At 39.8% G+C, this 12,211-nt stretch overlaps 1 protein-coding gene across 2 annotated transcripts; it reads left to right on the plus strand.

Moving 5' to 3' along the window:
- Positions 1-64: 64 nt before the first annotated feature.
- PSMG1 (proteasome assembly chaperone 1) lies at positions 65-9,839 on the plus strand. Of its 2 annotated transcripts, XM_069785099.1 has the most exons (7): positions 119-331; positions 453-562; positions 1,973-2,124; positions 2,514-2,576; positions 5,607-5,805; positions 6,695-6,831; positions 7,882-8,070. In XM_069785099.1, the coding sequence occupies exons 1-7, from the start codon at positions 201-203 to the stop codon at positions 7,954-7,956; spliced, it is 867 nt and encodes a 288-aa protein (XP_069641200.1). In that variant the 5' UTR covers positions 119-200; the 3' UTR covers positions 7,957-8,070. The 2 variants fall into 2 exon arrangements, with proteins under 2 accessions (XP_069641201.1, XP_069641200.1); XM_069785100.1 differs by lacking the exon at positions 453-562 and having other exon boundaries at positions 65-331; positions 7,882-9,839.
- Positions 9,840-12,211: the final 2,372 nt, after the last annotated feature.

Raw genomic sequence — 12,211 nt, forward strand, 5'->3', positions numbered from 1 at the left:
GAGCGGAGCCTCCTGCCGCCGGTGGCCGGCGCCGGAGGGCCGAGGCCTGCTCCCAGGGCGGGAGGGGCCGCGCAGCGGGCGGAGGCCCGCTCTATGGTCTGCGGGGCCAGAGCGCCGCCGGGCGGAGCGGAACTCGGTGGTGGCGGCGAAGCAGAGTGGCGGCGCGGCGCGCAGGCGCGGTGCGCGGCGGGCCGGCGGCGATGGCGACCTTCTTCGGGGAGGTGGTGGTGGCGCCGTCCCGCGCCGGCGTGGACGATGAGGAGTGGGCGGAGGAGGCCCGCGAGGAGACGCCCGAGGACCGGGAGATCCGCAGGGAGCTGGAGAAGAAAAGGTAGCGGCCCCACGGGGCGCCACGGCCGCCCTCCGCGGTGCGGCGGACCTCCGGGGGGGCCGGGCCGGGCCGGGCCGGGTGTGGGGAGCGCTGCCCCACTTCCCTCCGCCTCTTTTGCCAGGGAGATCGACGTCCTCTGGACCGTGAAGTCGGGCGCGTCTACGGAAAGCACTGCCGGCGAGCCGTTTGCCTGCTCTAAATTTATAGTAGCGATAGGACATAACGCTGCAGGTGGGTGGTTCAGACTGCGCGGACAGGCCGTCTCAGACTCTAAAACGTGGCTGTTCTTTTGCTGTTGGCTAAACTTGAGAAAGCAGGAGGTTGGAAGAAACCGTAAGTGGCCAGGACGCTCCCTTTGCCGTAGTCTCTTTTAACGTTGGTCTTCGCTGTAAGAATGGTCCTAAAGGTGTCCAGCCCTTCGTTTAGGGAGCGGAGTTTTAACCCGGAGGCAGCTGAGCCGTCTGGAGAAAGCCAAAGTTAGTCTGTACGTGTAAAACACAGTTTCTGTTACAGCTGCTTATTCTTCCTGTCAGATCACGGTAAACTGATACACGGTCAATTGAAGGGCAGAAGCAAATTTTGTTTTGGGGTTGGATTTTAGTTGGGACAACCCCCCTTTTCCTTTATCTGACTTTTGTTTGGTAGACTCTCCTAGATTGTTGGTTAATTGGCAAAGTTTCCTTCTAATACTAGTACGTTGCTCAGTGCAGTCTAGTGTTTTGAAATAGGGATCTGTCAAAGACGTAAAATTATGGGTCAGTAAGATGTAACTTCTTTACTTTTTAATGAACAGTGATTTTTTTTTTTTTACTTCTTTTTTTTTCTTGATTAGTCAGTCCCTTTTTCATATTCTAATTCCCCACTTGTTCAGAATTCCCTCTTTTGAGGTGGTTACTTACTCATTAGGCCTAGAGTCTTGAAATACCCTCTCCCCTTCCCACACACTCTTACCAGAGTCTTGAGTTTTTTAATAGCTGTTTTCCTGTGGATATAAAGAAGTTTTAAGTCTTCCTTACATTTAAGTTGCATCTAGATGACATTTAGATGATATTGAAGTTAACTTTGCTAGCTTGTTTTTTCTTTGTTCAGGTTTTTCCTTGAAAAGTAGTTATAGATATTTTAGATCTGTCTTCTGTTTAACAGTAACTTTTGACAGGAATTTGATTTAGGAACAGCTGATTTGGGATCTCTTTTTGCCACTAAGTCATGCATACTCATGTCTCTGCTTCCTAGAGCCACTGTAATAGTTCTGCCTTGCTGGTTCAGTGATTTTTTTTTTTTTTTTTTTTTTTGAGAAATCTGTTATATCTGGTATGTCAAGAAGTATTGGAGAGTTAATATTTGCCTCCTTAGTGTATACTAAAGGAATCGGAGTTGAGCGTCGTGATGTGATTGCTAAGAATACGTGGTTTTGATGTAGGGATCTCTATATGTAGAAATGCTCTTTAAGTCTTGATACGGTGAGATTACTCACATTCCTGATCTCTGCTGGATTTGGTCAATAAACATATGTCGAAAAAAATGCAATATCTTATTTTTAAGCTTGAGATTGCAAAGAAATAATCTAATTCAGTTCTGGTATTTATCTGTAGAACAGAGATTTTATTCTTCATAAATTAACAGTTTTATTGTTTTTTGCAGCTTTCCTGTCGTCTTTTATTCTGGATTCTGTATGTTGGGAAGTAGTTGGAGTTGTGAAGCTGTGGAATGAGTGGTGTCGAACATCCAACACAACAACTGTCCTCCCAACAGATTCTTTCTGTTTGTTTTACCGATTAATATCAGATCCGACAGTAAGTGACTTCATGCATGAATTCTCTGTATTTTAGCTTTCTGAAAAAGAGAGCAACCTTCATCCAACCCCTGCCCTGCTCAGGGCAAACAAAGTATTAAGGCTGCAGTATTCTGGATTAAGCTCATCAGAAATCTGAAGGGTCATTATGCTCACTAAAACTATTTGAAGTTCTGGTGTGTGAAGTTCAGTACAAAGAATATGTATGACAGCCTGATTGCTTCACATCAGTTGTGAATGGAAAATTGTTGTTGAAATAAGAGTTGAAGAAGCCCAAGAAAACTGAACAAGTTGTTGGCTGCAGTCACATCATCTTTACATGTGATTATGAGCTGTTGTTGTGCTCTTTAAACCACTTGCTTGTGCAACTTATTTTTTTTTCTTTTTAAGGTTTTGTTGTGCCAGTGTAGTTGCTACGTAGCTGAGGATCAACAATTCCAGTGGCTCGAAAAGGTAAAACTGGCAAGACAACAAATTGAGCAATGAAATCTTAGGGGTGGGGATCTTCAACTTAGTGTAAGTGCCTCTTCCTCTCTGATATTCTAAACATGACAGTGTTGTAAATAACTGTTTTCCCTGTGGCTTTCTTTTCTTAAATATTCAGCAGATGAACAAATTTACTATCCGCAGATTCTGTGAAATTCCTTTCTACATGCTGCCAGTTGTATCTGCTGTAACTTACTAATTTTGTGCAATTACTTCTTGTCCTGGCTTTGGCTGGGGTAGAGTTAATTTTCTTTCTAGTAGCTGGTATAGTGCTGTGTTTTGGATTCAGTTTGAGAAGAATGTTGATAACACACTGGCATTTTCAGTTGTTGCTAAGTAGTGTTTAGACTAAGTCAAGGATTTTTCAGCTTCTCATGTCCAGCCAGCAAGAAGGCTGGAGGGGCACAAGAAGCTGGGAAGGGACACAGCCAGGACAGCTGACCCAAAGTGGCCAACAGGGTATTCCATACCATGTGACGTCATGCCCATTATATAAACTGGGGGGAGTTGGTCTGGGGGGGGCAGATCGCTGCTTGGGAACTAACTGGGTGTTGGTTGGCGAGTGGTGAGCAGTTGCATTATGCTATCACTTGTGTATTCCAATTCTTTTATCATTACTTTTATTATTGTTATTATTATTTTTTTCCTTTCTGTTGTATTAAACTGTTCTTATCTCAACCCATGAGTTTTACTTTTTTCCAATTCTCTGCCCCATCCCACTGGGTTGGGGGCAGTGAGCGAGCGGCTGCGTGGTGCTTAGTTGCTGGCTGGGGTTAAACCACGACGCTTCTTTTGGACAGTTACAATTTTGTTGCCCTTAACTACTTTCCAAACCTTTTTGCTGTTTGGCTTAAATTTTCTATGGCTTATTTCAGCTCTGGGAGAGTCCTTCCTTAAAAAATAACATAACTGTGTTTGTACAGTTGCCAGAAGATCACCAGACAAACCTGTTGGGAAACTCATGATGGATGGTATCTTTACTAATGGCTGTGTTCTGTTCCTTTTACAAGGAGGAACTCTAAAGGAAGGTGCCTCCAAAGCAGTATATGTCCCATTTGTTCATAGACTTAGTACACTAAGTGCCTTACCCCAGCATCATTCATGTACACAAATGCTGCTCAGTCATTCAGGTCCCTCCAAATATCATCATGTTGATTTTAATAAGAGAAAGCTGAGGGGGAATGTTGTGGCTGTTGATTGTCTTTATGGATTTGGGTCACTGCTTGGCCTCAGGGAAGTATGATTTATTTTGTCTTGCTGTCTGTCTGCTAACCTACCTTCCTTTAAATCTCTGCTGATCTCATGAACAAGCAGAGATTCTAAAGCTATTATGTTACGCTGAAGTTATCTAAGACTGTGGCTAGAGATACAAAGAGTGAGATAAAAAGCGGTGTGTCCCCTGAGAACAAGTCCTTAGCTGAGCTGAGTGATACCTGCTCAGTCTAGCCTGCCAGCTGGCCCAGCCAGCACATGAGAAGGATTACTTCATTGCGAGGGAGAACTATATGAGCATCTCAGTAGAGATTATGGGAAGGCAAAGAGGATGGAAAACTGGGGTAACTTTGCTGAACAATACAGGGTTTTCAGACCCAAGTTTGTGGAAAACCAGCCTTTTGTGGTTCCCTGGCTTGCTGAAGAGTTTAATTCACTTTGGTGGGGGGTTATGGTTCAATTTGAAGTTTAAAAGCCCTAACACCTAAAACATTTTGGGTTTGCCGTATTGCATGTATTCTTGCGCTTCATTTAAACTGGGATTACAAAAGAAAGATGATTGTGGTTTTGCTGTCTTCCCAATTTGTGTTTTCCCAGCTGTTTGCACATATGTGTTATTTCAAATGTGGGTGTTTATGAACAGTAGGAATGTACAGTTTTACCAGGTCAATGTTCTTGAGTATTTTCAGACTTCATGGTTATTGGTAATTTTAAATGTACAGCAGAAATGTTGTGCAGGTAGTCTTTTGCTTTTAGTGTGAGTTACAGGCCTGTTCTGTGTGTTTCATCAATTCTGATTCACTGAGCATCTCCAGTCTCCATGAGTCAGATTTTTACTTCTGTATATGTTTCCTCAGTAAGTGATCACTGACAAAATGAGAACATACAGACTAAAGTTTTGCAGTAATGCATACCAGCCTTCCAGAAAAGTAAATTGAAAATACTTGTGCTTCAGAAAAGTTGTATCAGTTTTATATTACAGTGGTAACACACTGATGTGAGGGAACAGTCAGCTTCCCTTCTGTGATTGGTACCATATACAGAAACAGGCGTGTTTCTGTAATGTTTACCAAATTCGCTATTCCCTTATTGATCATAAATCTGAAGAGGACAGTGTAAAGGGAAGGTGCAGGTTTATCATGCTTCTGCTTATTTTGACATAGGTTCTTTAAAAACAGGGGAACACTGTGCAACACATTGGTGTTTTGTGATGGCATGCAATGGATCCAAAAGTATGTTTTGTACAATGTTTTTGAAACTCTTCTTTGAGGAAGACTGGGAAAATTGAGGTTCTCTTTCTCAATTCAAATTGAATATAATTAAATAAAATCTGAGTATTTAAAATGAAGACTCTTTTAAAGTACTGTAGAACATCTGGGGAGCATGATTTAAATTGCAAATGTCTTGCAGCTTAGCAAGCTGGCTTCCTGTTACAAGCAGCCCAGTTTTATTTGGAGTCCTTTTTCTTTCTACAATCACCATTAGTAAAAATAGTAAGTCTTAATATATTTGCAGGTGAATAGAAAGTGCTGAAAACCTAAAGCCTCTCAAGAAAATCAATAGATTTTGTAAATATGTTAGCTGTTCTTTTTTTTTTGTCTCCATCCTAAGAGCAACGCATGTGAAATTTCTACCTGAAGGTTGCGATTCAAATTTTAGTTAGTCCTGCAAACTCGAATTAAACTGCCGTTCGCCATCTGCACTGAAATTGAAATGGATCTTTGTGGTTTTATGCTGTATTGTGAGAAGATAAATTTTGCTTATGTGTTAACATTTTTATTTCAGGTTTTTGGCTGTATGCGAAAGGAGGGCTTGCAAGTAACCATACTTTCAACGTGTCCTGTAGCTGATTATAAAACTCAGGAATCCACTTTAACACTTCCATCTCCATTTCTGAAAGCCTTGAAGACAAAAGAATTCAAAGAGCCGGTCTGCTGCCCACTGCTGGAACAACCTAACATTGTGCGAGATCTTCCTGCTGCTGGTATTTTGCAATTCCAATTATTTACAAGGCTGCTGGCAGCAACACAAAATTCACTTTGAAGAGCATCCCATTGCAATTAGAATTTTTACTTACTTATGTGAACGGGCTAACCAGTAAGCTTTTTGAAAATGAATTCTTAACAGTTTGACATCTTACACGTTGCCTTCTAAAACAGGGACAAATTTCAAAACTACCCACAAATCCTTTTATTCCTTATGCATGGGACATAAATACTAGCAAATTCTTCAGTATAGCCTCACAAAGCGTACTGTATATTGGTTTTTTGGGGCATTTTACTTATGAACTAAGTATGTTTTATTAAGAGTTACTTTCATCTGAGCATCCAAACTAAGGCTTATAAAGTGCTTTCTGCATATTACAGGTAAAGTAGGTTTCACAATGCTACTGATTGACCTCATGTAAAAGTTAGATTCAGTTTTATTATGCGATGTAATAAAACCCCCAGGCTTTTCATTATACAGTACCAAATTAGTGGTAGCATCATGAGGGAAAACTTGTCTGGCAGGAGCTGAAAGTGGATGATTTTTCTAGAAAAAGTTTATCTTGTTCGCACTTTGGTTTGAGTTCTTATGTTTGTTTGGTTGTTGTTGTTGTTTTACAGAAGCTCATATTATTTTTGTTTACCAATTGTATGCAGTTTACAGTTAAGGAAGAAATACCAACTGCATTTTACTAATTTTTGGTAGTTTATTTTCTTGTATATCTGGGGAATGAGGGATGGCTGGTCTAGTAGTCAGGCTCCTGAGTAGTTAATTTATAAACTTTCATGCTTTTGAAGTTCTGGCCAGAAGAAATGTGGGTTTATTTACATAACTGAGATTCCTGCTCTGCTGAATGTAACATATATTTTCTTTTGACTTGTATTTAGTTTTGAGTTATTGTCAGGTATGGCAGATTCCTGCAGTGTTGTACCAGTGTTACACTGATGTCATCAAACTGGACACGGTTACAATTGAAGCGTTCAAGCCTCTGCTTTCTACTAAAATCCTGAAGAGTTTAGTCAAGGTAAAATTAATGGGAGGTTTGGTCTATTTTTGTCTGTCTTTCATCTCTTGCATTCTGCTGTTGATGTGCCCCTATGAGGATTCCACCTGAAAAGGCAGAAAAATACAGACTTTAATGACAAAGGGCAATGATTTCTGGTATAGTACCTGCTGTAATGTCTGTTTGTAAGTTGCTTAGAAATAATGGATCTACAGCTTCCCTCAAAACTTCATTTTAACTTTTCAGGCTCTTGTAGTGGTACTAGTATATTGGGGAGTGATTTCTTGTGATTGTTTAAGCTGCAGTTTCCTTTGGATGTGTCTCGTGTTAAAATCTTTTAAATACATTTTTTTAATTTATTTTTATATGTACATCCATATGCAAGATGACTCTGTTCTAGCTCTGTATCTACCTGTCTTGTGCCATACGTGAAAGCTTCTTAAGAAATTTATTTTGACCTATAACTTCTTTCTGGAATTAAAAGACTAAATTTCTAAAGATGATTCTTAACAGGTTTGCTCTAATCAAGCAGCTGTGAAGTCATGGCATTATGCTACTAAAGTGAATGTTTTGCTCCTTCCTGAAATGTTTTTAACTGAAGTATAGTTGGTTCAAAACACTCTCCTCAGTTTTGCCAATTGAACTTAGATTTAAATGACAGAAGAGGTTTGTGTGTACTGAAGTATTTATTTCAGCTTTAAATATGGTAATTGCAGGTTAGTTTTCATTACAGCTTATACTGGTCTATTAAATAAGTCTAACAGACTAGTACAGAAATGTTTAAACTCTGAAGGAAAACAACAGCAAATACGCAGGCTCTTCCTCATATACAAGTGAGGAGGAATGCAAATTAGCAAATCCGGTTCTAGGGTTGAACTGCAAATTCCTTTGGAGCCTTTAGCAGGTCTCTGGATATCTTCATTCAGAACACCTGAGTTTTGCTCAGAGTTAACATTTTAATAAAACTGGTATTCAGAGTAATAAAAATTGGAGTAGAGGACCATGAGGCTTTTTTGTTTTGTTTCATTACCAGCAATGTAGCTAATGCTCATCATCTCTTCCTTTTCCTAGGATGCATCTGAAAGCACAAAGATTTTGAAGAAGTTGCTGACAACCAATGAAACTCACAGTAATATCTATATCTAAAGAGGACATTTATGACACAGACTGCACTTTTGTGAACTCCACTTTCTTCTGCAGCGTACATTTTGGAGTTTTATTTGCTTCCTTAAAAGTGGAATAAATTCCAGTAGATCTTTACTTCTGCACTCATTATTGTTACTTTTCTTATTGTTAACTTTTCATCGCTACAAACACATACATTTCTTCTGCATGGCTTGGGAGACTTTCTTCTGGAGCGATTTTAGGAAAGATACCTTGAATATGGAAAACAACTTTTTTTTCTCCTCCTGGAGGGATTGTCTTACCTAAATGTATACCTTTTAAATGTAAAAGAGGAAATGCAGTTAAGGAATTCTGTCTATATCTAATGAGAACACTATTTTTTACTTTTATTTTGAGGCACAAAAGTTTTCTTAATATTCAGTCCTGTTTAAAGATTTGTCTGTGATGAAGAAAATATGCCCTGCATCTTTTTGCATACATAAATATTATAATTTTTTGTGTGTGTATGTATGAATGATACATACATGTGTATGTATGCACATACTTTTTTTTTTATATGTGTTGATATAAAATATAGTAACTAAAGCGTGGTAAATACTTTAAAAGACTTACTAGTGGAAAATAATCTTAAACTTGCTTTACGAATTAGTAAGAGGCAGGAACGTGGAGCTGTTTTGAATTGCATGGAAGGGCTGTGACTTGGATTCACTGAGTAGATGGTCACAGGTGTTTAGGATGCTGCTGCCTGCAGATCTGGCAGGAAGAGACATGTGCCCACATTCAGATGCTGCAGCTTCCACTTGGAGTGCCTTGCTGAGAGCTCGCCTTTTTTGGCAGTTTCAGCTTCAGACCTTGAGCAGGAGCCGTAGAGACGCAGGAACATTCCCTGCTGTCAGAGCTCTCATAGCGATGGGAACCTCTCCTGGTGAAATGGGCTGATAGGCTTGCAAGCTGCTTCAGCTGGATTTGCCAGGGCAAACTGATTTAATCTATCCACTTTAAAACTCCAAGTTGCTGGCAACAGTAGGAATAGTACAGGATCTCATATGCAGAGTATGTGATTTTTAGAGGAAAGTAAAAGTTCCAAGTTCTGAAGTGTCTCAAAAAATTCCCTGAAAGTTGGTAACAATTTCAGCAGTGTATTTAAAATAATTACTAGGATTGGCATGCAGTTCTGACTTGTATTTAACCTCTGTTTAATTTAACATTTTGTTTAAGATAATGGTGTTAAAGATAATATTTCTTTTGCTACCAGGTAATTCACTGGTGGTGTCACTGCACAGAGATCTTTAAATTGCATGTAGCTTATCCTCTTGGAACAAAAGGATAACAGCTTCAAAATTCTCTACTAAGTTTAACTTTGACTTACGCTGAATGCCTGGTGCACTTTTCTGAACAGTGTATTACTTTAACAGAACTGTCATACCTTCACATTTGAAAGTGGTTGGCTTAGTCAACATCCACTGAAGCAAGTAACTCCTGGCTTTAGCAGGCCCTCTACAACTTCTGGTTTTGGAAATTTTTAACTGCACCCTGCATCGCAGTTTCAGTGGTTCTTGATGTGGATAACAAGTTGCATATCAGTTAAGACATTGATTTAAATTTCTGTTAATACAACTACAGATAAGCAAGCAATTGTTGCTTTAAGTGGTACTGTACTTTGGAACAAACTCTGAAGTGCATGACATGCTTCCTTCTGGGTTTTTTTTTTTCCATTTCTGTGCAGCATTTTAATTAAAACCTGTTTGTATGCATGATCTGACCTGAGAATTCTGTTATTCTGAAAGAGTTACATGTTGGCTGCATCGTTTTCTTACTTGCGTACTGAATGTGTTTGATTCATAGTAAATAAAGTACATAATGAGAAATATCTTTAATAATAAATATGCAAGATCTTACAGGAACTGTGAGTACACTTCTAGTATTGGTTTTATCACCCATGCAGTTTGCAATGTTTCAAAACAATTATCCATTGAAATATAATTACGTTTTTACTACCTGGGTTTATGCTGAGGTGTGAGAATACTCTTAAACACCTTGAATAAAAGTGGCAAACACAACACCCCAGCAACTTGGAAGATGAAATTAGAAAGACTGAAAACTGGTGTATTGGCAGAGTGCTACGAAGGCTAATTATTCTTGCTTCAAAGGGTGTGATAGCTCTCCATAGCTGGAAATGTTTACATAGGATATTGTGCTTTTTCTGTTGGATACTACCAAGCTAGTGGTTTTACCCTGCGTATCCAGGTGTATTCTTGTGATCCAAGTTACAGATCAGGTCGAGCTTTGTGCAGTAGTAGTTCTCTCTGGTGTGAAACTATATAAGTCAGGGCATGTGCATGCCATATAAACTTAAAACTTTTGTCAAATGTGGCGGATGGCTTCAAAAGCTTTGGGGGAAGAAGTGCACTCTTGCCTGCATGTCTGAAATGTGATTATGTAAGACTTGTTTCCTTAAGGTATAGGGCTAAATGCAAGTAATGAAACCAGATAAACTGTTAGACTGGAAGAGTTTTCTTTTTCCAGTTTTCTAATCTTCTAAGCCACTTGCTACCCTTTTTTTTTTTTTTTTTTTTTCAGATGACACTGAGCTGTCTTCCACTGAAGAATGTTGTCTTCCAAACCAAGGACACAGCTTCTTCTCAAGTCTAATCTGCTTTATCATGCTGCAGAATATATTTGGTAGGCAGATGTCTTCTCTCTTTCTTCGAAGGCTCTGACTGAAAGGTGATGTGCCTGACCTAATTCTTAAGTCCTAGAATCATGGTGCTCTTTAATGAGGCTCCTTAGCTTTTGGCTTGTAACATGTTGGTGTCTGTGCAGTTCAGGTCATAGGTGTACGAATACAGGATTGCATGGACATATTTAGAAAGTAATGTCCAAGCCAGGAAATTGGGGGTTTATTTGAATTTGTTACAAAACCTCCATGTCTGAATGCCCAAAACAGCAATATTGCTGCTATTCTGCTTTCATTTTCCCTGTGGTTGTTGTGGTCACATACAGTGCAATGACTCTCGTAATAAAATTCTTGCAGTCTTTTGAAAATCCAGCTTGAAAATGTCATGCCCTGCTCTGCTTCCTGAGCACTTCTTTATCCCATTATGTTCCTTTTGGATTTTACATGATGTACCAGTTCTCCTTGCTGTACAATTTCTCCTTCCTGTGTGCCATCAGCAGAAACACCAGTACTATGCACAAAATCATGAGCCCAAATGTTCTTGTTGGAGCCCAAGCCTTTTGTGGCACTAAAGCAGGGGATGTTGGAGCTCATGTCCTGAAGGTTGCTTTCAGTGACTGCTTGCCTCCTACCCAGTAACATGCTCCCTGAACCTTGTTCACATACCTCTGTGTTCCCACTGCATAACAAGAGATGAGGTAAAGAGCTTTATTCTTTTGTCAATCCCTCCTTGATGCCAGTGCGTGGTGCACGGCTCTCCCCTGTTGCTATGTGAAGGTCTCCTCATCTTACTGCATGGTTCTAGCAAACAGTTTAAGTCTTACTAGACTCCAGCCTTCTCATACTGGCAGCAAATATCTTAGGCTCCACCCTGCAAACTGCTTTGTTGCCAAAGCCTCAGGAAGAACCTCACTTAAGAGATGTAGTTTTACAATTTCTATGCCAAAAACTATTAAAACATTTGGGAAGTCAAGTAGGCAAAATTTAGGAGAATCCTGGAAGTTGCTCTGTGAACTTTTCAGTCCCCACTCAATGCCTGAAGACATTTGCATCTTTATTATAATGTTAGGCACTTTTTGCTGGATAAAGCTACCCTGCTAAAGGGCAGTCACAATTACAACCATGTGGAGAGGAGAAAGCTCAGGATGAGGTTGCTGGTTTCATTTCTCCTCTGTGTTGGAGAGTGTGATAACTGAGCTGAGGGAGTACTCTAATGGCCCATAAAGGAGGAATTTGTTTCTGCCTCAACTTGAGGCAAGAGTTTCTTTAGTAATGCTAGGCAAGCTCTGTAAATGACAATTTGACATGCAGCTGGTATCTGTATATTTTGTGGGTGAACAAGCTGAGGTACCTGGAACCTGACTTGCTGATATGTTGAGTGCTCACAAGATGAGTTGTAAGAACAAAGCTGGATGAGGATGCTGAAAGTAGAAGTGGAATTATTATAGTGAAACTTGAAAATGTTTGAAATGTTGCAGTTAATGAAAAAGATTTTTTTAAAAAGGCAAGCATTTTGTTCAACCTCAGATGTTATTTCTGATTTTTTTAAATGTTCCGTGTCTAAAACATTGAAAAATCTGAATGAGCTAAGAATGAAAT

This window comes from Haliaeetus albicilla, chromosome 6 (genome assembly GCF_947461875.1).
Source record: "Haliaeetus albicilla chromosome 6, bHalAlb1.1, whole genome shotgun sequence".
In the NCBI taxonomy this organism is placed as follows: Eukaryota; Metazoa; Chordata; class Aves; order Accipitriformes; family Accipitridae; genus Haliaeetus; species Haliaeetus albicilla.